The sequence below is a fragment of the Phaethon aethereus genome (assembly GCF_964289735.1).
Source record: "Phaethon aethereus genome assembly, chromosome: 3".
Lineage (NCBI taxonomy): Eukaryota > Metazoa > Chordata > Aves > Phaethontiformes > Phaethontidae > Phaethon > Phaethon aethereus.
The window spans coordinates 8,726,447-8,753,275 of NC_138576.1; the positions used below are offsets into that span (position 1 = coordinate 8,726,447).

The window sequence follows — 26,829 nt, forward strand, 5'->3', positions numbered from 1 at the left end:
AGAGTGCACACCTGACCCCAGAGCAGAGATGATGAACCTGCCACTTGGAATGCTCTATCCAAAAAGCCTTGTTCCCCCCAGTTTTTGACAGTTTTAAGATCTCCTGGTGTTACACTATTATTTAAAAAAGAAAGCTGCTGCTCACCTTATGTCTTCTATTCAGATTTCCTTAAATCCTCTTTTTTTGTAAGGCATACTCTGAGAAATGTCACCTGGTGGATTTAGGTAAAGGGTTCCTTGGTTTCCCTGTCCCAGATGGATTTATCTGTAAGCCAGGGACAGTTCTGGCACATACAGACATACACCTAAAGATGCCAGGGGTATTCTGAATCAAAAAGTAAGGCACCTGCGGAGCTTGTAGGTACCCCCAGGGTACCTACAGAGTTTTTTAGGGTTTTTTAGGTTTACAACTCTGGATTTTGGTGTTTGAATTTTTCTTCCCTCTCTCGCTCATTGGAAGCACCCTGTTTTATGGCTAACTCAAAGTGACGTGGCTCCGAAATGATACATGGAGGCCAGCTCTGCTTTCATTTAAAAAAGATAAACATTTTCTAATCCTGATTGTCACAGGAAATAATGTGAAACGCAACCTGACCATACTCCAAAACCTCCGAAGTCATAAAGGAAACCAAAGCAACTCCAAATTTATTATGTTGTAAAAATCTTATGATTTTGGGGACTGCGTCACGACATCTGAACATCTGGAATTGGCAACACTAGAAGACACTAATGCTAATGGGATGAAAAATGTGATAAAATATATAAGCAACATGTACCACGACAGGGCAGATGCTTGAGTGTTTTATAACTATATAAACATTTCATTGTTAGAAGACTAAATGAGATTTGTCATGACTTTAAAGCCTGTATTTCTTACACTGTCACCATATACCTACATAGAAGGCTCTCAGAAGGTTGGATCTGGGAAATGTGAGATCAAATACAGAGAGGTAACAAGACAAAGCCCAAAAGCTGAGTCAAGCATTGCGAGCTCCAAACTACACTACCCTGTATGGTCTCCTACGCCCCGTTGACCAGCAGCTCAGCAACATCACCGAATGCCTTTCACCGCAGCCTTCAGTGATGTGACAGTGACTAACATCTGTCATGCAGTTTGTTTTCACATTCCTCTCCTTCTGTGCCCAAGTCTTACAGAGGGAGAGGCCTACGTAGGTTGACATATTGCTAGACACAAGGAATGGTCTCCCTGGTGTCCAATTGTTGAATGATCCTAAAAGATGCAGTGCAATCTGATTAATTGCTACATTATGTTAACAACTGAGTGTAATCCTAGTTACCATGTCATTGCTATTTAGATAAAATGAATGATAAGATTAAAGTAAATATTTAAGAGCTACAAAGGCAGGAAAAAACCTAGGCAGAAAGCAGTATTATAAAAATAAAAATGGTGGAACAAAAGAAAGAAAACCAATGTGGACATTTAGCAACACAGTCCAGCTGAGGACCTGACATTTGCAGTAGACCTGATAAAAAACGTGGTAAAGTCATAAGTAGGATTAACACAGCAAGCATCCTTCTCTCACCATAGTTTTAGATCCCAAACAGTGCTGCAGCTACAGGAGTTTCATTTTCAGTCATTTTTTAATGCATGCACTGAAATATGTAGAAGGAATAGTAAGAAGTCTAAAATCAAGAATCTTAATGGAAAAAAAAACCCAAAACTTGTTTTCCCCCAGTTTCTGCAACTACGAGAATGTACTCCAAAGAATCAGCCAAATATTTATGATAACTGCAAACTAAATCTTGGGAGTTTAATAAATCTATTCAAGTCAAAACTTTGTAAGAGGATATCAGAAGACACCACAGTACCCAAGTGGATGACTGTGGTCCTTCAGTCATTTAAAAGTGTGGTTTTTATCAAGTGTTCTAGTTATTTTAGATTCACCACCTAAGGCTGGAAGAACTCTTAGGATCACTTGGGATAACTTGATTTCCTGATACCTTCTAACTGCTCCTTCCAGTCTCTCAGTATTGTTTGCAAGATTTACGTGTTCTCCACTTCAGCTATTTTTCCATGTGTCAGCACCTAGGCAACTGTCTTCCAACCTTCCTTCAGAAAACGGAATAGATTTTATGGCGTATCCTCCAGGCCTGGATAATTTTTATGGTTCTCCTTAAAGATTTGCTTAGTATTTTTCCGTCTTCTTCAATCATGCACATTAGAACTGAGCAGAGTATTTAAGCATCAGTCTTACTAATACAATAGTCTTTAATGAAAATACTTTGTCTACTTTTGCTTGTTATTTCTTCTTTTATTCAACCAAGGTCTTTGCTGGCTTTCTTAATCACATTATTATACTGACAGCTAATTTTGAGGTGATTATATCAGAAACTCTGATGCTCTTTCCCGAGGGCTTTAAAAGAGTGGTTTAAGCCGTGAGGCCTAAAACGTTGCTGGCTCCAGAAGTCCATCTCATGGGACAGCAGAACAGAAGGTGCATCCAAGCTTCAATTGCAGCAGTTGAGCAGATGAGCTTTAAGCAGAAGGATGGGTTTCTATTTATAAACCTAACCAATAGCATGGGCAACCAAGCTGCAGTTACAGATCCTTGTCCTGCAGTCCTTGCTATAAATGAATCTGTGGCAAAGGGGTACACAAGTGAGGCAGTCATATTTAAAAACTATGCCATTGTGTCTTCCAGAGTTTGCTTTTAGAATCTCTTCCTAAAGTCTCTAAATACTAGAATCATGTTTTTGCAAACAGAATCATCCTATAGGCATGTCACAGCATCTTGGTTTCTTGCTGTCTTATTTTGTGTTTTCCTGAAGTATGGAGTATTCCAGATCACTTCCTTTATCTCCCCCAACTCCCTTCAGTCAGCTGTAACTTTTTTAGCAATGGTGTTATACTGTCATTTGATAACATTTGGTAGAATTTAAATCAATTTACCTTCATGCTGCTTAGTACAAGTTCTTGCATTACTCTAGGAATTTTAAAACACTGGGCCCATGACCTGGCTGTTCAGGGTACAAGTATGGATGCAGCCTTGGAGTACCTCACAATCTTTAATGTGCTTATCCTCAAAAAAACCTTGAGGTGAATGCTTTCCTCTCTTTTACAGTTACTGAAACAAAACACTGAAGTCCATATCTACAGCTGTCCACACCTAAATGCTACTGAAATCAGAAGGCAATAGCTATTCAAACACCTGGATGATTTGACCAAGACCTCTGTGAAGAACACAGTCAAGAGCTAAACCTAAACCCCTCAGATCTCCCACTAGTTCCCTCACCACTCCACTACCGCACCATTCAGGGTCCTCCACTACCTGGTAATGGAGATAGAAAATATTCATAATCACAGTGACTAGACATCTACAATAGGGACAGCACCTCCTGAAAGCGTTACTCAGCATGGTGGGCCATCCGAGTACAGACACTATGTAAAGAAGCACAAGCTGTGGCTTGTGGCAGCTGAGTTCCTCCCCTTAGTGCTCCAAAGCCAACACAAGGCTCTTCCCTATTTTTGTCCTTTCTCGGTTTGAAAACAGTGCCCCGTCTCCTCAGTAGCCTCAAAACTTGTGTTCTTTGTATTCATTTTCCAGCTCCCATCATATTCCTTTATAGTCTTCCCACGTAATTGAAAATGAGCAATTTGATCAGAAATGGTAAATTGCTTTATTTGTGTGGATTTACCTCAAAATCTTGAGGTTGAGTGCTGCCTCTGCAGAGAAAGTAATTTTCATTAACAGCAACCTCCAGTGTGATAATGTCACTGACAATCCAGACGAAATTTTCTGACACTCTTCTGTTCGTGAGATAGAGCAAATACCTTGTTTATGACTAAGCTATGTGTAATGGGCCAAGCGCTTCCTACTAGTGTCACAAATGAGAAAAATTTGCATTAATGAAGAACAGCAAAAGGAAAAGCAAACCAAAAAGTGGAAATAAATCTGTGCAATGAAACATTGGGCAAAGTTTCTGCCACTTGAATGATTCAGTGTAAGCAAGATATGACTTTTTTCCCTCAGCAGGTGGATAATACTACTACTGCTACTTATGATATCAATAACCATTTTCAGAACATGTATTTTTTTCACATTTAGATCTTTAAGTACTTATATAGCTTTTGCTGACACAGATGGATAAAATAATACAGAATGTGAGGACAGGCTTTCTTTCAGTATCAGATATCCAAAAGTGATCTAGAGGGTCCCTCTGTAGCCAATGGGAACAGAAAAGCATGCCAAAGGAGAGCTTCAACCCACCTATTTTAGGACGAGAAAAATTATCTTTTAGAGAGTGCTATTTCTCTCTGCTCAATGAAGAGGGAAGCTACAAGCTAGCTTTAAATAGATGCCTAACATTTGGATTGATAAAGATATACAAGGTGAATTAAAGCTTCAGTGATTCATCAGAAGCTGTCAAGTGAAATAGTATTAGGCTCCAGGTTTCCCTAAACTTTTCCTTTTGCCTCATCTGCTAGACTTAGCCTGTTCCCAGGAGTTCAACAGAGAGCTTCCAGGCACCAAACTCTGCTGGAGGTAAAAATAAATGGAAAGGCATGAAAATGGTTGAGAAGCAAAAAGAAGTGCATTATATATGCTAAATCTGTATAGTAGGCACAAAAAATAAAGCCTTCCAAGAGCAGGAAAGAAACAAAAGATGAGCTGGTTCATTTATATCTCATCTATTTCATTTTTAGTGCTTAAGTAATAAAACAAAACAAAAAGATCAATGAGATAATTTGAGATTTTCTGTTTTCATACAAGAAATATTATTGAAAAGAAACGGCTTTTTCTATTTTCTTTTTTTCATTAGGAAGAGCGCAAATACAGTGGAAAGACTTGATGAGTCAGGAGAAAACTCAGCAGAGAGAAGGAATGTTTTGTCAGGATCAGGAGAGAGGACGCAGATGTGCAGAATGGCCCAATGAGCAGCAGAAAGATTGCTGTCTGCAGGAAGATTGTTTTTTCAAAGCAAACATTGCCAAGTCTGTTCTTTCATTCCTACCACGAGACACAGTCCATGAGCTCAGTCTTTTAGACGATTGATGTAGCCTCTCAGGCAGGCCTTCAGGGCTTGGTCTTGATGACACCGTCAACTTTTCAGTTTGGTCAAAGACTGACAAGCTCAGTTCAGTAGCAGTGAACAGCATGGAGCACTGCTTCTTTGCCACTGGCCTGGCATCATTGTATTTCCCCATATGAGGAAAAATCAAAGACTTGCTGCAAACTTGCACTTTTACAGACACTTTTCTTGAAGCATCTCCATTTAGTTTTAGACAAGCCTTTGACAAAGCTAGGCTCCAAAGTCTGTAACAGTACCTAAATATTCAGGTAGGTTAATATCTAAAATTATGTGACCATGAGCCTGACCTACATCAAGCAGAAGTTTGCTTCTTCCTCAAGTCAATTTTTCAAAACACTCATGCTTGTGCCAACTCACTCCTCAGGTTCTTTGAAAAGACCTTCCAGGATGGAAACACACCAAAATGATCTGAGTATCAGCAAGAACTCGACCTCTGTCTAGGCAGGAATTTCAAAGGTGTCCATATTCAAAGAGCTCATACGAGCTGTTCAAAAGAATCCAACCGAGCCAGAATAAAGAAAAGTATGTAATATTATGGGAAACAAATTAGTGAGAGTCCTGAAGCTAAGAGTAGCCCAGGAGTCCTCAAGGGCAGTCAGTAGCTAGTTTCCCTGAATCCTGCTGCTCCAATATTGTGTTGTGTTGCAAATGCCATTGATTTTTCATTTTCTTCCTCTGAAACCCTAAACCTGTAATATTAAATAACATTGAGGGAATTTCATTTTGTATCCAGAATACACTAAGCAGACAGCAACCCACTATTGTCTGTCCTAGCCCATTAACTTTATTAAAAAATGCAACAGAGCTGATTTCTGAAAAAGCAATTTATCAGTCTGCAGTACAAATATGGTAGCAGTTGAAAGTTATTTTATTTGAATTTAGGTGTTCCTTGGCCAGGAGGTACCATCATACTTTCCAAGCTTGTCAAGACCGATAAAAACACAGATCAAAAGGGTATGATAGGCTTTTCCTTATTCCCCCTTTAACCAAATGCATAAGCTTGTATTGCATTTCTTTACAGAAGAAGATAATTATTACTGTCACTGTCACATTAATTTCTTGGTCTTGATAACAAATGAATTAAACCTGGCATCTGACCAAAGATCCTTCAGTTACCCTGTCAATGCTAATTCATGATACAGTACATATTGCATAGATTGGTGTAGGGAAGGAAGGATGGATCTATACTGTATAAAGTTCAGATTTTGTTTAACATGAAAGACTTTGGTCCCTAGTTACACTATATGCTCCCATGGAGTAGGTATGTTTTCAGACAGAGGGGGAAAGAATTCAGATGACAAGATTCCCTATTCACACTATTTGACCTCTTTATGCTTAAAGTCCAACAGGTAGGTTTTAGATCTGCAAAAGCAGCCAGATTTCAAGAGCAGCTTGAACTGTTTTATGACTTACTGTGGTTACAACAGCTAAAACAGACTAGAGACAGAAATAATCACACCTCATGCTTGAGAGTACACATTAATTTGAGGAGGAATTCTCCGTTTACTCAGCTTGCTGGCATTTTATTGAAAACACTGTGGTTTTTTCCCCAAAACATGTGCAGGGTCACATACAAACTACTTAGACAAGATATCACATCTAGCATATCAATATTCTGCCCAGTATATGACAAGTTCTAGTTTACTGAACAATTATATCTAAGCTTCTGGCAGTAGTAAACTTTGTAAGCAGCTGTAAACTTTATTGACAATGTAGAACCAAATAAAGGTTTGCCTAAGAACTCCAATACATAGCTCAATGCCAAATTAGCATAAGTGAAATATGAGTATTTAATATAATAAAACATGAGCCTCAAGCGTCTAGCCTATCTTAGGAAAAATGTGAAACCAGGAGGTATTTTAATGAAAATCTGGAAGCAAATATCACAATCTAATGCTTAAACGCCATAAGAGTTAATTTCAGTTTGAAAGGAAATCATTTTTCAAAGTTCTGTACTCTGTTTAAAAACAGATTGAGCAAGTTTATTAAATTAGCAGACCACTGCATTTATGAAATCCATAAGTCAGATCAATGGTGCACAGTCAGCTCTAGAAAGTAATTGCTGGCTTCTCTCAAAATGGACAATCCAAAAACTTCCAAGGCCTAGTTTTTCCCTCCATTATTTATAACGAGCAAAACATGGTGCAATAGATTGTAATTCATAATGCCTTTTTAATGTTTTTACAGCACAACATTTGGACTCATTTCTAATCTCTGTGGATGACAGGTTGCCATTTTTGAATTTCCATTAATATGAATTATGGGTACAATATATTTTACCCAATATTTTCTACCTCAGGACTAATGTGATTCTACAATAAAAAATCACATGGTCAGCAATTTTTTCAGAAATAGAAATCACTAACAGCCATCAGAGATTAGTCTTGCTACAACACTATACATCTGACCTTGACCTTGCATCCATCTGACTCTACAGAATCACCAGCTATAATTTACACGCACATTTATGGTTGTTAAAATGCCAATATTTAGGTAAGTGTCTAACTATGGCTTCCAAGCAGCAACTCAAGGCTTGCTCAGTGGGCTTTCCCTCCTCTGCCCAGCTGGAAATTACTTGGTCATTTGGGCCAGGTAATGCAAGATGAATGGTCATAAATTGAGTCTTGCCGCTCTTGTGCATGCCTCCAGATACTGATGTGTGTCTGAAGTACTCATTCTCCCTAATGAAAACTGCTCTTAAGGACCAGGCAGACTCAAGCACACTTCAGCTCTTTTTGTTTTGCTCACCAGCAGCTACCTGCCATGGATATCTCTCCATAGGAAAGTCTCAATCCATCTAAACGATTAAAAACGTACTAGACAGTAGGCATTAAAATAGCCATCCTGAGGCTAACGGGGCTACTTGCATGCTTGCAGACAAGCATATACTTCATGTTTTACCAGATGGTTGAAAGACGAAGATACAACACACGGTTAAAGAAATCCCCAAGCTGCAGGCTGCGGGAAGTACATACCAGGGTAGGATACATACAGTGTACTCGCAAGGTGAATCTCCCACTGGAGGAAGACTATCAAGCTGTATGAATGCACAGTCTTGCCTACTATGACTGTTCTGATCTTTTATGGACTGAACTAGGATTAACAGCATAAAACACACTCTAACATTTTCACTAATACCAGTAAAGTACAGCAGCTGCTTTGGAAGAATTCTTTTTTAATGGTCGCAAATGAACTTTGCACAGACCTTGCTGCATCAGGGCAGAAAGGCAGTAGCATTTTTCTTTGATTTTCAAAAGACGTGTAGCAATAAAAATCTATTAAATGGAACAAAGAACTTCCCAAATGCCAGGAATGTCATGGTCCTTGCCCTGCGCAGCTCACATCCAAAAATGACAAGAAAACGACAAGCGAAGAAAATAACACAAGAAGCAAGTTAAGTAGATGACAGGTAACAACGTTGAGTAATACCATATGTGTTTCTGTACACACACGCCAAACAGGTATTTGGCAATGTCTACTCCTAAATACAGATGCATTCAGAAATACTCACAGCCCAGCCATAATGAGAGGATTGTTTTTGCCAGCATCGTGGTGGCACATAATTCTTTAGGAGAAACCCACATCCAAAGAGGGCAAGGGGCTTGCAAACAACCTCTGGAAGCACGTGCCAGGCATAGAGGATAACCAAAACATTTATCAGAAAAGCAAACAAAAAGGTAATCAAAACCAGAGTCCTTGGGATAACAGATGGCAGGATTGGGGACACAAAAAGATACATGGGTAGCAGCTGAGCAGGGTGTTGTTTGAATGCCTCTGACATTTTTTTAAATGTCAGTTCATAATTATGACGTCTCCACCACCACCTAGTAGGTATATAGCCACTTCTAGCAGAGGCCTCGCAGCTCGCAGAGCTGCACTTTAGCATTTCGAGCTATCCATCATGTTCCCACCTTTTAATCTGGTGAGAATGAACAAGCAAACACCAAACTCCCACTGAACACCTACTACTTCAGTTTTAATTTCAAGGTTTCCTCGCTGTTCAGTTAAATCTCTGGGTGTATTATACAGATTTATATGGAGAAGCACCATGAGGTAAGTGGGAGAAAGGGCAATGCTTAAAGAAGTTTGGAGAACCCTGCACATACAGCGTACTCTATAAACACTCTGCCAGAGAAGGAAAAGTGTGGTATAATCTTTTGCACAAGTTTACACATGTAAAACCTATGTTAATAGAAATCAATCCCTGTTCACTATTTGAACATAAATCCCATTAATAATTCCATTAAGCTACCACTTCAGTTCATTATTTTACCCGTTTGCACTTCACTATATTCACTGTCAACATCTGCTGCTTTCCCTGAGAAAGAGGGCGAACAAGGCCATGCAATCACATTTATGTTCAGTGCTACACCCTTGGCTTGCTGGCGAGCGGTGCCGAGATAAAGGGCATTTCAACTCTCTCCTACCTGGAGACAGAATACATTGCCTTCCAACACAACCAGCCTCCATCCCACGACTTAACATCTAATATGCATCCCCGAATTCAAATTACCTAATTATCAGAGCTACTCAGCACGCTTTTTCAATACTTTACTAAGCAGAAACTTTAAAGAGGAAAGAGGGGGGGAAAAAAGAAGAAAAAGGAGGACTGACACACAGAGAGTAATAGATAACAAGCAATTTTGAAAATAAAAGCTTGTAGAGGGGGGTGGAAAAAAGACCTACACAAAAAGAAAAACTCCCTCCAAAACCAAGCCCCACAACACTTTGATCACGTTAAACATTCAGGGAGGCAGCAGGTAGCATAATCACAATGCACAGCAGGGTCCTAGTGAAGAATGGGTACACGAGCTTATTACAGCAAATTTAAGCAAACCAATTGCACAGAGACCAGACAGCAACTAAGCAGAGGTTTTCAGGACTTTTGTTCTGATGACCGAGGCTCATTCCAACTGGCTCAATTTGATCTAACAATCAAAAAGTCAAATTATATGAAGAAAGGTATTTCCCCCAGTAAACTGAAGAAGGTGGAATGGGATCTTAATTAAATTTGCTTCCTGCAACTGCATTCTCTTTCTTTCTCTAAGCAACCTAGCTCTTGTTTCAGCAGCGGTACGTACATTTGCACATTGCTCCATCGATGTACTTTTATTCTGCCCAGGAACACTAACCACCAAAGGAAAAGTGAACAGCCAGGACACTAAACACAATGAAGCAGAAACACAAAGGGAAAAGGGCTGAGAAAGAGAAGCTCATTTCCAACAGCACTGAACAACTACCTGGTGCTAACAGCGTTACATTTGACTGAACCTGACTGGCTAAACAGCCCGCTATTAACCCCTAAGCTGTTCATCAAATAGAATTGTGAACTGTTCCTCTACAAAGGTATGGTAGATTTGGCAGATTTTATGGTTGATGGGATAAAGAAGGTGAGTCAACAGCTCTTCAAGAAACACCACCACAGGTGAGAGGCACTCAAGCTTTGCTTCTATAGCCTCTTCTGAGGGAAAGTATCCCAAATATAACATATGCTTATAGATTTCTGTCCAGGTGCCATTATAAATGGACCAGTGGACGTATTGTGCAATACATACTTCAGATTTATTTATTCATAAAATACCTGTCACTGAAGAGTCTCCAGATTTGTCAGCACTGACTGAAATTCAAGGCCAAGTCCATCCCACATGGAGACACACACATTAACCGCATTACTTTAATTTTCTTTGCACAGGCTGTGGCATGCGTGCACGTGGTGTGTGCAGCCTGTGAGAGCCGCCTGTGAGAGCCACCTGTGGGAACGCTAATTTTAGTTCATATGATGACTAAAATGCTGGAGGTAAAGCGAAACCTCAGGTCTCCCTTTCTGCAGCGCTAGAAAGATGTACCATCAAGGCAGTTTGGAGCTCTCTGCTCATGGAATCAGGGAACTTCTGTTAATAAAAGGCATTCATAACTGATCTCCAAAAAATCAAGATGCATACATAATTGTACCTCAGGCAGCTGTAAATGGAAGAATACAGATGAAAACAAGGCAGGACAAAAGGATATAACCACACTCTTGGAATCTCCCCAGTCCTGGCCACAATCACAAGTTTATTGGGCCTTCACTGGCAGAAAGCAGTATTATTTTCTATTCAATGCTGTGGTAAGAAAGGAAGAGAAGAGACAGTCTACTAAGAGAAAAATCAATTGCGCAGGTGGTGAGAGGTGTTTCTACTTCAACGCTTAATGGCTACCCTGATCTTTCATACCAGCTGTATGCTAACATCTACCCAATATCTAACACAATCCCTTACTTCCAGATCCGACAGAAAAGATAAAAATCATTCCCTGGCACCAGGAACATCTGCAGAACATATTCTTCATTCTGATACAGGAACTGAATTCATCAGCAGTTGGTGGCCCATGTGTAAAACCGTGACAAAGATTTCTGAAAAATAGCTGAAACAACTCCCTAGAAGATACACATTTGGACTCCTTTAGATTGTATGTTTCTATTCCTAACGGGAAAGTGGGTTCACAAACCATTTCAGTTGTTGTGACAGTTACAACAGGGACAGACCACATCATCTTAGTGCATAGGTACATTGGCTGAAAGAAGAGATAAAGTGGAGATGTGCTCATGCTCCTTATTGTTCAGATACAACTCAGTCAAGTATGATGCTGTAGCGTCAAGTAAAACCAATTACAGTTGCCTCAAACACAAAGCCATCCCAGTAACTAGAAAACTAAACAGGGCCAGGACCTGTTAAATGGCTCTGAGGCCAAATGATATGGCCTGGCCACATTCACAGGATTATCACTTTTACCCTCCAAAACAAGGTGGCTATATCCAAACTGCCGATTGGGAACGGCTGCTGGCCCTTGCTAATCCCCAAGCCATGCCTGAGAATTGTTTATGACAGCGCTAGATGGCCCCAGCCGAATGCAAGGCAGAGCCTGTGATAACAATTTAATGGTATAGATGGTCAAGTTCCAGCTCTTGGGCCTGTGCCCTGGCACCACTTAATCTACTAGCATAGACCTAGCCAAATGCGGTTGTATTGTGAGCAGAGCTGGCTGTAAAACAGACACAAAAAAAGAAATAGGAGTATCTGACCAAATTTAAAATCTCTATGAATTTTCACGATTTCCTTCCCTATTTCTTCTACTTTTTTTCCTTAAGTTTCACTTTCCAGACAGCCTTATTTCCACAGAGGTGTTCTGTTTGCCAAAACAACAGAAGGTCAAAATAATTGTGCTAAGTTCTGTGTTTCATTTCTTACCCATGATTCAGTGGTAGTTGCCAGGAAGCTATGGGCGCTTGCAGTACAGTCAGATACGCTGTGGGAAGTCAGAAGATTTAAATCAAGAGTCTGATGGAAAATAGGGGAGACTGACAAAGATGTCGAGAGTGAAGTAGAAAGGCAAAAAGATAAATTGATGCATGCTTGGATTGGTCTACAAACTTTGCAGCATTGCTTAAGTTTTCTATGATCTCCTAGTTCAAAGAGTTAGATGCAAAAATGCATGCTGCTCAGCAACTGCTGCAATTGCCTTATCTTTCTTTGGTATTGAACCACCTTCTTTGTTCTGTATCAAAAGAATGACCCAAAAGGTCTTTGCTGCAGAGCAAATCCCCTTCCTTGCCAATGGGTCATGAGGCTAGGTAAGCAAGATTGGCTTTGCAGACTTATTGTTGAGGTCAAGGTAACTTCCATAACTACCTTTGCATGGCAGGTGCCACGTCTCCGTTCTCTGAAGGAAACCTTTTCAAAGAGTCTAAACTGTCTTTTCTCAAAGACTCTCCACAGATGTTTGCAGGCTTTCATAACCAAAAAATAACCAGACCAATTTAATTGGAAGGGACTCTTGGAAGCCACCAGGTACATCCCCTGCCCAGAGCAGGCTAACACTGCATTGGATTGCTTGGGCCTTTGTCCACTCAGGTTTTGGATAACTTCAGCACGTGCAGCAACATCTCTGGTCACCTGTGCCACTGTTTGGCTACTCTCAGTGTGAGCAACTTTTTCTTCCTTTTTAACTGGGATTTTATTTGCTGAGTTTTGTGTGAATTGCCCTTTGTCTTTCCATTGTTCACCCCTGAGAAGACTCTGGAAGTGTCTTCCCCATAAGTACCCACTAGAAAGCTGAAGAGAGCAATCACATCGCCCTCAGCCTTCTCTTCTCCAGGCTGAGCAAGCCCAGACCTCAGCCTCTCCTCCACCATGGGCTCCACTGCACTATTGTACAGGACAACCATCCAGCACAATCTGAGAAGCAACATGGCCCACAGGGAACAGAGGAAGAACATAAAGTGAGGTGGTCAGCTTGGGTCTATCTGGATAAATTCATAGGTGTCTTGCTCTATTTTTTTACTTCTGGTTATTTTAAAAGATCCTCCCTCACTCCACTCAGTTCACTGCATCAAAGAGTATGCTCCTGTCTTTACAGAGCGCTGACAATGAGCTTCTGCTGCTCTGTCCCTTTACAAAGCAACCAGTGATGGAAGTAATGGCAACTTGCAGGAAAACTCAGGAATTATCCACCTAACATGAAGATGGAAAAGACTTGAAACAATCCACAGTTTAGAAGACATCTAAAAAAACTTGAAGTAGCATTATCTTGCACTGCTCCAGAGCTAAACCTTATTGTAAAGGAGTTCAGATTTCTAAGCAGGCTGTGAAAACAAGGTGAATGGCAGCTTTGTATGTGGCAAACAAAGTATCTGTGATCCATATCTTCAAAAACTGTACATGTGTATGTCTTAATCAAAGCAGCACATCTGAGATAATTATGCATGTGCATGATGACCTTAAAAGCCATCAGTTCTACACATCAGGCATTTTGGTCATAGGAAAACTACCAGAAGAATTATTGTGAACAGTGGAAAACATGTTTATGAAATGGAGTTTAAAACTTCATGAGCAAGAATGGAATTAATACACTCAAATTTTCCTCTATAATCCAGATTGAAGAACCTTGCAAAGATAAATGCTAGATCTTTAAAAGCAGGGATGATAAAGATAATTAATGGAAGCTTAGAAAGATAATAATGTCCCAAATCCATGTGGGGTATAACTATGGCTCAGCTTTTGAGGAAAAGGAAGATAAATTAAGCAGTCTTACACCATCCCAGCATGAGGCAGAAATTCGAAAGGAAACAAGCTGTTCAAAACCAAAACTGTGATGACTATGCCAAGATAGGAGTTAGGCTCAGAAGACCTAAAATAAATACAAAGTTCTAGTATTCATTGGCTGATGAGGATTCTGGGTATTGTTTTAAAGCAAATTGACAACACCCTGCCTTGTGAAGTATATTTAAGTGGTGATTCAATACTAGGATGATGTCAGGATCATATCATAGAATGCTTTTGGTTGGAAGGGACCTCTGCAGATCACTTGGTCCACCCCTGCTCAGAACAAGGCAAACTTTGATATTAGATCAGTGTGCTCCTGGTCATGTCCAGCTGAGCTTGCAGTATTTCTGACGGTAGAGATTCTGCAGCTATTCTAGGCCTTTGCTCCAGTTTTGGACCCTGCATTGAGATTTTTTTTTTTCCCTTATATATAATCAGAATTTCTCTTGCTACAATTTGTGCTTATGACTGTTTTTCATTTCACAGGGCACTTCTGAGAAGAATCTGTGTCTCTTCTTTATACTGTCCCAATTAGACAGGCATAAAGAGGAATCAAACTCACCCTGAGCCTTCCCTTCCACACGCTCAACAGACCCAGCTCTCAGCTTCTCCTCATATGTGTTGTGCCCCAGTCCCCAGATCACCTTGGTGGCTCTCCACTGCACTCGATCCAGCAGGCCGATGTCTGTCTTACACTTGGGAGTCCAAAGCTGAACGTGGTACTTGAGATGTAGTCACAGAAGTGACAGACAGAGAACTTTGCTTGAACTGTTTGCTACTCTTTTGCTAATACATCCCAGCATTTGGTTGACCTTCATTGTCACCACTGCTCATATTCGACTTGGTCTCCATCAGGACCTGCAGATCCTTTTCTGTAAAGCTGCTTTTGCTGCTCAGCCTGTACTGCTGCATGGGATTATACCATCGCAGGTGCAAGGCTTTGCATTTGCCTTTACTGAGCTTCATCAGGTTACTAGCAGGCCATTTTGTCAGCTCACCTTGGTCCTTTTGAACAGTAGCACTGCCCTCTAGCATATTTATTGCTCCCCTCAATTTGTTATTTGTGTATTCATTGCAATGCCCAGGTTATTAATAAATCTATTAAATTTTATCATCAGCCCCAATATTGACCACTCATCCCACTGCCAGTGGGACTTTGAACTGTTGCCATCTACTCCCCCTGAGTCTGGTGGTCCTGCCAGTTTTCCACCTATCTTGTAGTGAATCCGTGCAGTACATATCCCTCCACATTAGTTAAAATGATACCATGGGAGACTGTCAAAACCTTGCTGAAGTTCAGTAAATAAAAGCCCCAGGGGTCCTCCTTGTCCACCAACCCAGTCAGCTCATCATAGAAAGCCATCAGGTTGGTCAGGTATGATTTATCCTTGGGTGCTCCAGTCACCTTCTGGTCCTTTGTGTACCTGGGAATACCTTAGAGCAAGATTTGCTATACAATCCTCCTAGACATTCAGGTTGGGCTGATCAGCTCATAGTTCCTGGGATCCCTTTTATTGACCTCTTTGAAGATGACCATGACCATTGTCTTCTCTTGCCATCAGGAACCTGCCCTCATCACCATAGCCTTTCAAGGATGATAGCAAGTGACTGCAAAATGGCGTCAGCTCGTCTGTCTCCTTTAGTATCCCTTGATGTATCCTATCCAGTCTCATGGACTTGTGTATGTCCAGTTGACTTAAATAGTCTGTAAGTCCATTCCTTGTCCCTTATCCCTGTCCTCATGCCTGTCCTCTACCATGGGCCATACTTCACTCCCCCAGAGTCTACTGCTAGGCAAAGGGACCTAGGAGAATCTGAGAGCAGCTCCTGCCAGCGAAGACCAAGGCAAAGGAGGCATAAGTAACGCTGTTTCTCCTGTGTCCATTTGGGACTATGTCTTTTTACCCACTGAGCAGTGGGCCCACACTTTTCTTTCGCTGCCAATGTATTTACAGGCACTCTTCTTACCACTCTTCATGTCCCTTGACAATTTTACCCCCAGCTGATCTTTGGCTTTCCTAATTTTAAAACTGCAAAACAAAGCAGTGTTTCCAGATACCACCTGGGTAGCCTCTTCTCTTCTCTCTCCTATGAGGAAAGTCTGAAAGCTGGGACTGCTCAGCCTGGAGAAGGCTCAGGGGGATCTCATCAGTGTATATAAATACCTGCAAGGAAGGAGCAAAGAAGATGTAGCCAGGCTGTTTTCAGTGGTGCCCAGTGGCAAAAGGGCAAAGGCAAGGGGCACACCCTAAAATATAGAATGTTGTCTCTGAACATCAGGAAATACGATTTTACTGTGAGGCTGGTACAGGCACAGGTTACCCAGAAAGGTTGTGGAATCTCCCACCTTGGAGATATCCAAAATCCATCTGGACACGGTCCTGGGCAACTGGCTCTATGCGGTCCTGCTTGAGCAATGTAGCTGGACCAGATGACCTTCAGAGGTCCTGTCTAACCTCAACCACTCTGTGGTTCTGTGATTGTGTCTGTTCCCATACACCTCCTTCATTCATTTAAGCTTTCTCAGGACTTCCATGTTCAGGCAGGATGGCCTCCAGCCATGCCTGCTTGGCTCTTGTACACTGGCTGAGCAATTCCTGTGCCACCAGTAGGTTGTCACTGATGAACTACTGTATCCTTCTGCAGGGTCTTGTACAACACAGCATCTCTTCAAAGACTGGCACTTCTGAAAAAAGAATATGGATTTGCAGGGGAACACGTGGTCAAATTATGCCCAACATCGCTCTTTGGGAATGTTCCATTTGCTGGCTGACAAATATACCTTGATGCACTACTTTAGTGGTTTTGAATGCATGGGCTTTGTATAACACTTTGTGTTCCTTTGGGATAAAAGGAGAACTTTAATTATATATAATATTATAATATAAACAGTATATAATCTTAAACATTCAAATGACACAGCCAAAAAAGCTTCTCTTTCTTGACATGTTTGTGCTACAACTTAGCAGTAGTAAATATTATTCACATACTTCTCAGTGCTTTCTTTCAGGATTACCATAAAAGACCTGGGATCATAAACAGTAAGAAATAACTCTATCATATGAAGAATTTATTACTAGTTATTATTCTTTATTTATACAGTGGGTGCATAATGGTTTACACACAAACACCACTTTACAGACAGCATATATTTCTCTGCAGAACTTTTACAAGCTTTGTTTTCCAAAGTGAACCAGTTTGGTGATGCTAAATTGCAGTGGGTAACAACCACATACATTCCAGCTTGAAAGGAGCAGAGAACAACCAAAAGCAGAAGAGGCAGACCTACTTCTGGGAGAATTCAGAATAGTCAGTTCCTCCAAGCCAAAGCAAAATGTTCATTTTGTTTGCTGAAAAGTGCCCATTTCATCCAAGAACAGAATGTTACAGCAGTTAACCAACACTCGGACATTTAGTAATGCTTCAAATTCCAAGAGAAAACCCAACAACATAACCTGGGTACCTGCAAGTTTATCCTTTTCTACATACTACTTTGAAAAGTAATGGTTGATTATAAATCTCCGTCAGAGCTGCTTCTAGAGAGTGAAACTGGAGTCAGGAAAAAGAGTGAGGAATTCCTTTCACATCTCCCCTACAGTACTCTTGCAGGCATCGACAATAAGCCCATGTTCTGCCCACTCACAAGATAGATAGTCACTATATTTCCATTTATGCAGAAGATCTCTGCACTGTGTGTGCATAGTTCAGATGGATGGAGCGCAGTTCAGCATCGCTGACATAACGTGACTCCTGGCATTACTGCTGCAGCATGGACAGAACAATCTTCCATCGAAACAGCACAGGCTGCCTTCATTTCATGCCATCAAGTCACAAGATCCTCGTACTCCTCTTAAAGGTCTGGACACTTTTTTCAAGGGGATTTTCAGGATTGTAGACAGGGTGGTGGTGCTGCATTAATGTCAGTTTGGAGCATCAGCTCTGGCTGATCAGAGCTTCCCGGTATGCCCAGATGGTACCAGCCTGTGTCCGGTGTTTGCAGGTGCAATGTTCAGCAGTACAAGGAGCCAGAGAGCAGAGTTTAATGTACTGTTGATCGCTGCCAGCGCCAAATTTATTTTTATGCCTATCAGCTTTATAGACAACTGTTGTACCAAGCAGGAACTCAAGGCCCATAGAAATCACAGGAAGAAGGGAAGCTAGGCTCACTTTTCTTTCTTTCTTTCTTTTTATTCATTTGGTTCATTTGTTTTGCAAGCAGCTTCTAAACTGAAAACTGAAAATCAATCACCAATTTGAGGAAACCAATGCCATCAAGAAAATATTATCTGATTGGCAAACAATTTATTTTCCTTCTGATATGCATTAAAATAGTTTTTAAAAATGACCACTCTTTTCCTACTACTTATAATAAAAAAAGGTATGGAGACATCCCACACAACTGCTTCTGCAGCCTTCTACAAACTGTTTGCATCGGGCTCCTCTGCACCCGACATATACCTTAATCCACTCATCCCCTCCCTCAATGATTTCTCTGACATTACCCTCTTCAAGCAACAAAATCAGAAATTACCTAATTGAGAAAGGATCAGCTTTCTTGAAAATAATTTCCAGGCCTTACCTGGCAAAGTTAGGCATTGATAGCAAAAGTAATAGGAAACCACCAAGTGATTCCTTGTAACATTCTTTTTGTAGCCATGTTTGATGGTGACAAGAGCAGTATGTTCCTAAATGACAGCAACCAACCTTAGTATTTTATGCATCTACAACTCCGATAACCTGCCCTCCTTTAGAATTACTGCTCCTTAAAAATAAAAGTTGTAGTAATCAAGATCAAATCATAGGCAAGGAAGCTTTCAGGCAGGCTTTTTTAGCCTGACAGGAGGCTGGGACAAATATTCTAATGAAACACCCATGTTGCTTCCTGAATGGCAGAAGCATACATTCTTCTGCATTTTTAATGGATAATCTGCAACTAATATACGTGAAAACAAAGTAATGATGAGAAAGAAATAAGAAAATAAAAAGAACTCTAAATAATTTCAAAGAATCAAGCACTTAAATGCCGGCCAACACATGTTTAGTTTAGGTTACTGTTATTACTGATATTTAACCCTTCTGGAAGTCAAGATACTTTTTGATGAAAGTGCCAAAGCCTAGAAACACTCCTTTTTCTTTATCCAAAGCTGTCATGTTGCTGACCTTGTAAGTACTTGGCTATGTCAATTAGTGCTTCAAAAATGCTGCCTTTCATCTTCAAATGGAGCTGGGCCTAGAAACTGGCCAGACCTCTTAGCTCTTTCAACAGATGATAAACACATTGTGAGTCAAAAAATCCAAGCAGCCTTTTATGACTTTACAGAATAATTAGCATGCCAGGGCTTTCAGACCGATTTCAGTCCAATAAAGTATCCGCAACAGTTGACACACTAAAACCACGTTTTGCATGTTCCAATTTCCGCACTATTAAAAATATGTAAAAATACATCTGAGAAAAAACACTAAAATTAGATAGGAAGAGGAAGTGACAGATCATCAGCAGAATTTAAGCCCTCTCTCGGGCCACAGATCATTAAGAATAGCCTACAGAGGAGCCTGAAAACTGCCCAAGGCGTATCTCCAATTTGTTCAAAGGGAAGAACTGGTTTCTCTACTTCAAGACCTTCTACATATCAGTTTTGGAACCCACCATTGATCTCACTTTGCTCTCTTGTGCCTTGGTGGCACAATAACCTCCCAGTAGCTGTAATCTTTTCATAGTGGCTTAAGATGATTACTTCAGCAGAAGTCGTTGCAGAGTTTAATTTACAGAGATTTTTGGTCAATTTATAATAAGCAAAAAGAAAATAAGGCTCCGGGGTGTGAACAGTCAAATCTCTTGTGTTTCCTCCTCTCATTCCTGGTACAAGCTCTGTCCACTCCTCAAAAGCAACTCCCAAAATTATTTGGAGATACTATAACTATACTTTTTTGTGGTGAACTGTGCTGGTTTTACCCTAGCTGGGCTGGTGCGATGGCGTGTCATTGCCAACATCATACACTTTGGCTGTCTTTCCTTTCTTGCAGACTCCTTACAGAAGGCACAGTCTGAAAGCTGCACTCCAGTTAAATGGTGTGTCACCCCAAAAGGTAAATTGTACAAAACTTATTGAACTTTCAAACCTAGAGAACCAGGAGAATGTGATTTAGGTACCAGGGAAAACCTGTCCTTGTCTTCTGTTACAAACTGTCGAGTGTTATATACTCTGGGCATTGCTCCGATTTCCTATACATTCATGTAATATTCTGCCATAATTGGAGCTTCACATACAACAGAAGTCTCTGCATAGGTGGGAACGTGCTTGCATCTCATACACCAATGAAATTGGACATTATTCTATTTAAAATTTATCCATAGGTAAAAATATGGTCCTGGAAAAAAATCAGTTGCACTATTTGACATCCATCAACTGAAGCCTCACTCATCATGACAGTAATTTGCCAAAAGAATCTGGAAGTTCTTTAACACAGCTTTTGCCATTATGGCACTTGGGCTGGACTGCTACATCATGTCCAGACCAAAGAATTGACAGGCTACTATCTGAAATGGTGACAAAATTATGCCACTTATCGATACAAACCCTCAGGGGAGTAGAAGAGTAGCTTTGCACAGAGAAGCTGGAACAGCAAATCCTATATACTTCATCACTGCATGTTTTGACTGTTTTCTAGCAACTGTTGTATTCCAGTATTTATAATCTCTCTCTTTATGCAAGCCTCTTATGCTTTATAATAAAAATAGTACATAAATTTCAGTTACCGTTGCAGAGCAAATTGTTGTATGTAATTAGTCATGTACAACATAAGGCGCAACTTGAAAAACAATTTCTGTTTGTTTTTCCTCTGCTTAATCAATATTTTAAATATTTGTGGAAGCCATACACTAGCTTAGCAAATCACCTCAGAAGCGAGAGAAAGAGAACAGACAACACAAATTCCACAACGTACAGCAAATCATCTGCATATGACAGACTGCTGTTGAGGGAACTAAATTTTTTGGACATTAAAGGAAAGAAGCATATAACACTTCTGCGCCATTCCATTTTTTTTTACTATGCATTCCTCAGCCATACTGACTTGTTTTTCCTTTAACAAAAGAGTTTTCTTCCCTCCTTATGCATTTTTTTAATGCTATTTAGTTGCAGTGATGCGCGGAGACAAAGATAGTGGGGGCAATTTTTTGCCCTGCAATCTTGCCTGGCTTTCCAAAGAGGTTAACAAATGCTCTACCACCACTGACTTCTCTCCCACATCATAACTGTGGCTAACCACAGTGGAATCAAAACTACAGTAGCAACAACATACAAGTCGTAAATGCTACGCTAGTACTGTAAGTACAGGAGGCCAGGATCACATGTCAGTTATGCTATGTAAAGACTTAAAACTATACAGTTATCCCTCAGCTCAACTAGAGAAAATCTTATCAGAACTGAAGACTGGCATTTTTATAAAATTTGTCATAGGTTTAACCTTGAGAATAACAAATCATTAAGTGTGTGGGGGCTTAAGAATCAATTTATGTTCCAAGCAAATGGTTTTTAAAATTAAGGTTGAAAAAAAAATTAGATCCCACCTGGTGTTGCACAGATTCTGTTGATATATCAATCTTTTCAGGCATTTAAAAATAATATAGAGATGATAAAAGTAAATGTTCTATAACCAAAAAATCTCTTGGTAATAAAATTTCAAATTACAGCCCATGACAACACTTCTAAATTGAAGCTGTGATACAGGAGCTTTGATGGAGAAAATTGTACCAGTAGCTCACAAAGTAATTCGGAAAAGCAACAAAGAATGAAGGTGCTGCTGAGATGAACAGAAAACATAGCTGGAATGGTGTGCAGCATCCTTAAATGAATTTTAGACTCTTGTTGCCAATATCTTAAGCAGTGCTGTAGTCTTATATGGATTTCTTTGATAGCTTCCTTCTACCAACAAATAACCTCACTCCAGGTAAAAAACCCAAAACCCCACCACACACAGACAGACCCAAACCTGAGCTCAATCATCATACATGACTGGGCTCAGAGTGTGACAAATTGATCCAAACGCAGCAGTTTAATGGCAGGAATTGCACTCTCCTAGCGACTACGTCAGGCACTCAAGGAGTTGAGGAAGTTATCTCCAGCAAAGGACCCATCCCTTTGAACTGTGCTGACTCTGGGTGCTGGTCTGTGTCCCAACGCTTTGGATACAGCACCAGGGAAGAAAAGCCAAATTGAGTAAAAGTGCTGGAACTTTGCTCATCGTGGCACAGAATCAGCAGAAAACCCCATAATCACCACCTCCGAGTGACTCAGTTTGCCTGTAGGTATAGTGGGAGTGCAACATTAAACTATTTCTTACAGGTTGTTGACGTTTAAGCAGTTTTTCTGATGTCTTCTGGCAGCCTCCGATGAAATGGGTTACAGCAGTGCAGAGTATCATCATAATTTTGTTCAGCAAAAAATAAAGCTCAGGAAAACACAGTTTTTTTGTTTCAGTAACTCAGCCCAAACACCCGTAACCACTTAAATGTGGCAGATCCACTAAGTGTGATTTGTACCAAAGCATCTGTGGTAAGAAGGTTACAGGTACGCTTTGAGAATAAATTTCAAAGGTCTGCAAAGTATAATTAGTTCTAAAGTTCTCCTACACATTAATAATTAGTAATAAAATCCTCCTAAAGCTCTCCACAGAAGGATGTAAAAAGCTATTCCAGAAGCATAAAAACACAGACCAAACCCAACCCCCTCATAGTTGGTGTTATATATCTCTTAAGCTTTTCTCTGAAGATGGTTTCACCTCTCTCCAACAGTTAATTTGATCAATTTTTTCTCTCTCTTCCTTTTTCCATTCATATCACATAACTCTGGGTGAAGACTTTATTCTTACATACATTTACATAATAATTTAAAGACCAAATGGTTCATCCAGATTAGATATTCTAGTGGTCCTTAATACCATTTATCTATGAATTCCCTAACCAATTCCATGACCAACACAGCAAGCTTCACAGTCCAGTTACATGTCAGAGAGAGGGAAGTTTCTTCCTCCATTTTGAATTTGTCACTTTAGGATTCAGTTAATTGAGAGCTGAAGGACAGGAATATGACAAATGTCTGCCAACACCAGCATCCAGAAAATAGATCTTGTCAGACAGACACATCATTTCAGTCTTTGACAAGATTATGACTCTGTTTGATAACATGTAATGTAGGGTGATGGCATGTATATGTAGTTTTAATAACTACTGACTTAGCACTTTGGTGAAAAAGTCTGAAGCAATTATTAGCTGTGCAGACATGGGAACAGAGGAAGGGAGCAGTTTTATGCAAGAGAATGGCGAGTCCTATGCTGAAAGGATGCATATGGTTTTGGTAACTATATTTTCAAAGGCAAGTGAAGAATGGAGGGAATGCAAAAGATAGAGTTACTTGGAGGCTACTAAAACTGGTAAACAGCAGGAAACCAGAGGAACCAAGGACCAAAAGTTTGAAGACAGACCAAATGTTTTAAGAAAAAAATGAAATAAACTTTTAAGTGGAAGGATAATTAATTAGTAGGAACACAAAACGAAGGGAGATGGATGGTTGGCCTCTACGCTTTGAGATCTTCAAACCTCGAAAGCTCAGGAATATATGCTAAAGTCAAAACTGGTAACTGGATGACACAGAGAGTCCTTTCTGTCCTCAGCCTGGAGGAACATTGCTGGCTATACCCATGTCCTTGGACTATGATATAAGGAGAACCAGGTTCTCAATCTTCTTGCCCTGTAACACCATGATTACTTTCTTTATTCACCATGTCACCTCTTATGTGGGGCACCCCCTTGCCACTGAGTTTAATGACATCTGACATGTTGGAGAAGGTTCAGACTGCAGAAAGGCAGCTAAGCAATCAAATATCCTGCTCCTGACCACAAAACAGAACTAAGAAATTCAGCTTAAGATGACACCTGCCCCCCATGAGCTGGTGCCCCATAACCATGCTCCCAAAACGCTGCAGAGGGCAGACTGTGAACTCTCCACAGCTCAAGGCAACTTGGCACATTCCTGTTTTTTAACATCAACCGAGCAACCACATTTTTCTTCTGACTTGTGATTTCCTCATTATACAGATTTAATTTTTTATGCCTAACCGTTAGTTGGATTCTACAAGGTAAAGGCACTGGCTGGTTACATTGCTAACCACAAGTGTAAATCTGCTGTGTGTGATGGAGAGAGACAGAGTCAGGCAGGGTGAACATGAGTATGTATGAGCACCTGATGTTTTTTTCTTACATCGTTCCACATCATTAGTTGGGATCTTGCTAGGCACCATACCCTTACATATCTCTTCATCCTACCTACCTCACTCCTCTTTCAAAGTTTTTCCCCCTTCAGTACATGCAATTTTGAATTTTTAGAGCTGTTCAGCTGGTTCTCAGAAGAATAGGCTGGGGCAAAGACTGTATGCATTTTTACACATTTATTTTATGGGAGATTACACAGCTGATTAACAGTTCTCAGAATAAAAAGTGTCCCATGTTACCTCCATTCTTGTCTATTTATTGCTTTTGATCTATTCATGCCAAAACATTCTTACTAATGAAAGTCACCAGAAAATTGTCTAATAAGGTAATTTAGAAGACAGCTCACATTGAACATATGATCAAAAGGCATTTGACTTGCTGTTCCTGCCTCCTCTCCCCCAATAAACACATGGTTTACTAGCACTGCTATGTTTCAAAATGGTTTTGAACATCTGGGAGAAGGGCTGATCAATTCCAGACAATCGTTGGGCTCAAAGCAGACCCAGGAACAAAGGTCATGATAAATGAAACGACTACTTTGGCTTCAAAATTGCCTCAATCTCCTCCAGACAAAGCACGATTGAAATGCATCTATCTGTGGATAGCATCTGGAGAACTCTGAATATGCTTTTATCAGAATCCGATAAGCTTCTTTCAAATGAAAATAATTTGAAGATGCCACGGAAAATTTTTAAAACCAATCACACTGTAAACTTTGGCCTAATGTTTCCTTCTGCAGCATTGACCTTGTTTTCCTACAGTGTGAAAAAAAATCAATATAATAATGGTACTGCAGTAAAATTTCAGCTTGCTCTTGGCTTACTTTAAATAACTTTATTGTCTCCTTTTTCCCTGTCTGCGTCTGCTGTATTTGGCACTTGCTGTTATTAAAATGAACCCAAGTTGAAAGAAAATGTTAAATATCATAAAAACAAAACCAGCAGTGCTTCTGGCTCACTTTGCTAATGCTGTGGTCACCTTTACAATTTGCCAGGGTTTTCTATTCCCCAGCTGTTCTATCTGAATTTGCATGCAGAAAGAAACCCCAACTTTCTACTGGAATAACAACTTGTGCTTTGCAGATTTAAAAGAGGTAAATGTTTTTTAAAAAAAAAAAAGGAAAAGTCACCCTCTTCCCTCCAATTATATGTTAGAACAAAAAAGCCCAGTGGTTCACTAGTGATTTCAATTCTTTGCCAATTAACATTTTCTTACTCCCTTAGTGTGCATTTCTGCACAAATGAGAGAGCCTGCTTATAGCAGTCCCACTCTTACACTCCAATCTGCACTAAGAATGAGACTTTGAAAAGCTTATAGGAAAGTACCAACTAAAGAGAAGTAAAAACACCATTCAGCCAAAATTATGCCCTTTGGTCACTTTCTACTCCTTCTGGATGAAAACCTTATCTACGTGTTGTCAGTCACAGCTCTGCTTTGGTCAACAGACAAGAAGAGCATTCCCAAAAGCAAAAGTGGGAACCACACACATGTTCCAGGGAAAGCAACAGAAAGCCCAGATGCAAGAAGTGCTGAAAAGAAAGAAGCATTTGCTCTGCTTGGGCCTCTCAGGTGCATGGGAACCCTCAGTCTTGGAGCACGATCAACCTATTCTAGTGTATGCACAACACACAAAAGAATAAAAAAGACCTAGGCTGCCTGTAGAAACTTTTTTATTCCTCCTCTTGGCTATACCATGAACACAGATTTTGCAAAGGGACAGATGAAGCTCCATCTCTAACATTCCTTCAACACATCAACCCTGGGGAAAAAAAGCTAAATTCTTACTTTGGTAGTTGAAGCTGGAGACGAGTTGGCCACAAGGCTCGTGATCACATCACTGTTGACGGTGGTGCAAGTGGCGGTGGCTGGGGTGGGGAGCCGGGAGGGGACGATGGGCAGGGGCAGCAGCCCAGGGCGGTTGTTGCTGTTGGTGCTCGCGGCACTGCTGCAGTTGGTGCTGCTGACGTGATTGCCATTGGAGCTCCAATCCCGGCGATCCCACCCAGCCCGATAATCTCTTTCAAATCGGCTGTGGTGCCGTGACATCTCGATGGAGGGCAGCTTCTTCTCAAAGGGAACTCGAGAGCTGGCCTGAAAGATTAAAACCAAAGAGGTGTCAAGAATAAGGTCCCAGCACAGCGACTGTACTCTGTAATCATCAGGGCAAGTCCCTGCCATGCCTCCTTTGCTTTAGGAGAGCACTCTTCTCCCCTTTTCCCAGCTAAATGTCAGGAGGAGGAGAAGGGTGTTGTAGTAAACGTTAATTTAGAACACAAATGAGACAGTTTGGACAACTACAGCCATGCGGTGCGAAGACAAATCCCTCAGACCCAAGGAAACACCATCTGCCCAAACTCTCCAGCAGAATAACAAGGAACAGCGCACAAATCATGAAAAGCCAAGTTAGAAAGAAATCATCACTGAAAT

General features: G+C 40.6%; 1 protein-coding gene across 1 annotated transcript in view; it reads right to left on the minus strand.

Moving 5' to 3' along the window:
• KLHL29 (kelch like family member 29) overlaps window positions 1-26,467 on the minus strand; it is a gene marked incomplete at its 3' end in the record, with an annotated part of 255,138 nt that extends 228,671 nt beyond the window's left edge. The window contains exon 1 of the mRNA XM_081998428.1: window positions 26,188-26,467. Coding sequence (XP_081854554.1) covers window positions 26,188-26,448 — 261 coding nt within the window. The 5' untranslated portion in view covers window positions 26,449-26,467. The remainder of the gene's footprint in view (window positions 1-26,187) is intronic.
• Between the last annotated feature and the right edge of the window lie 362 nt (window positions 26,468-26,829).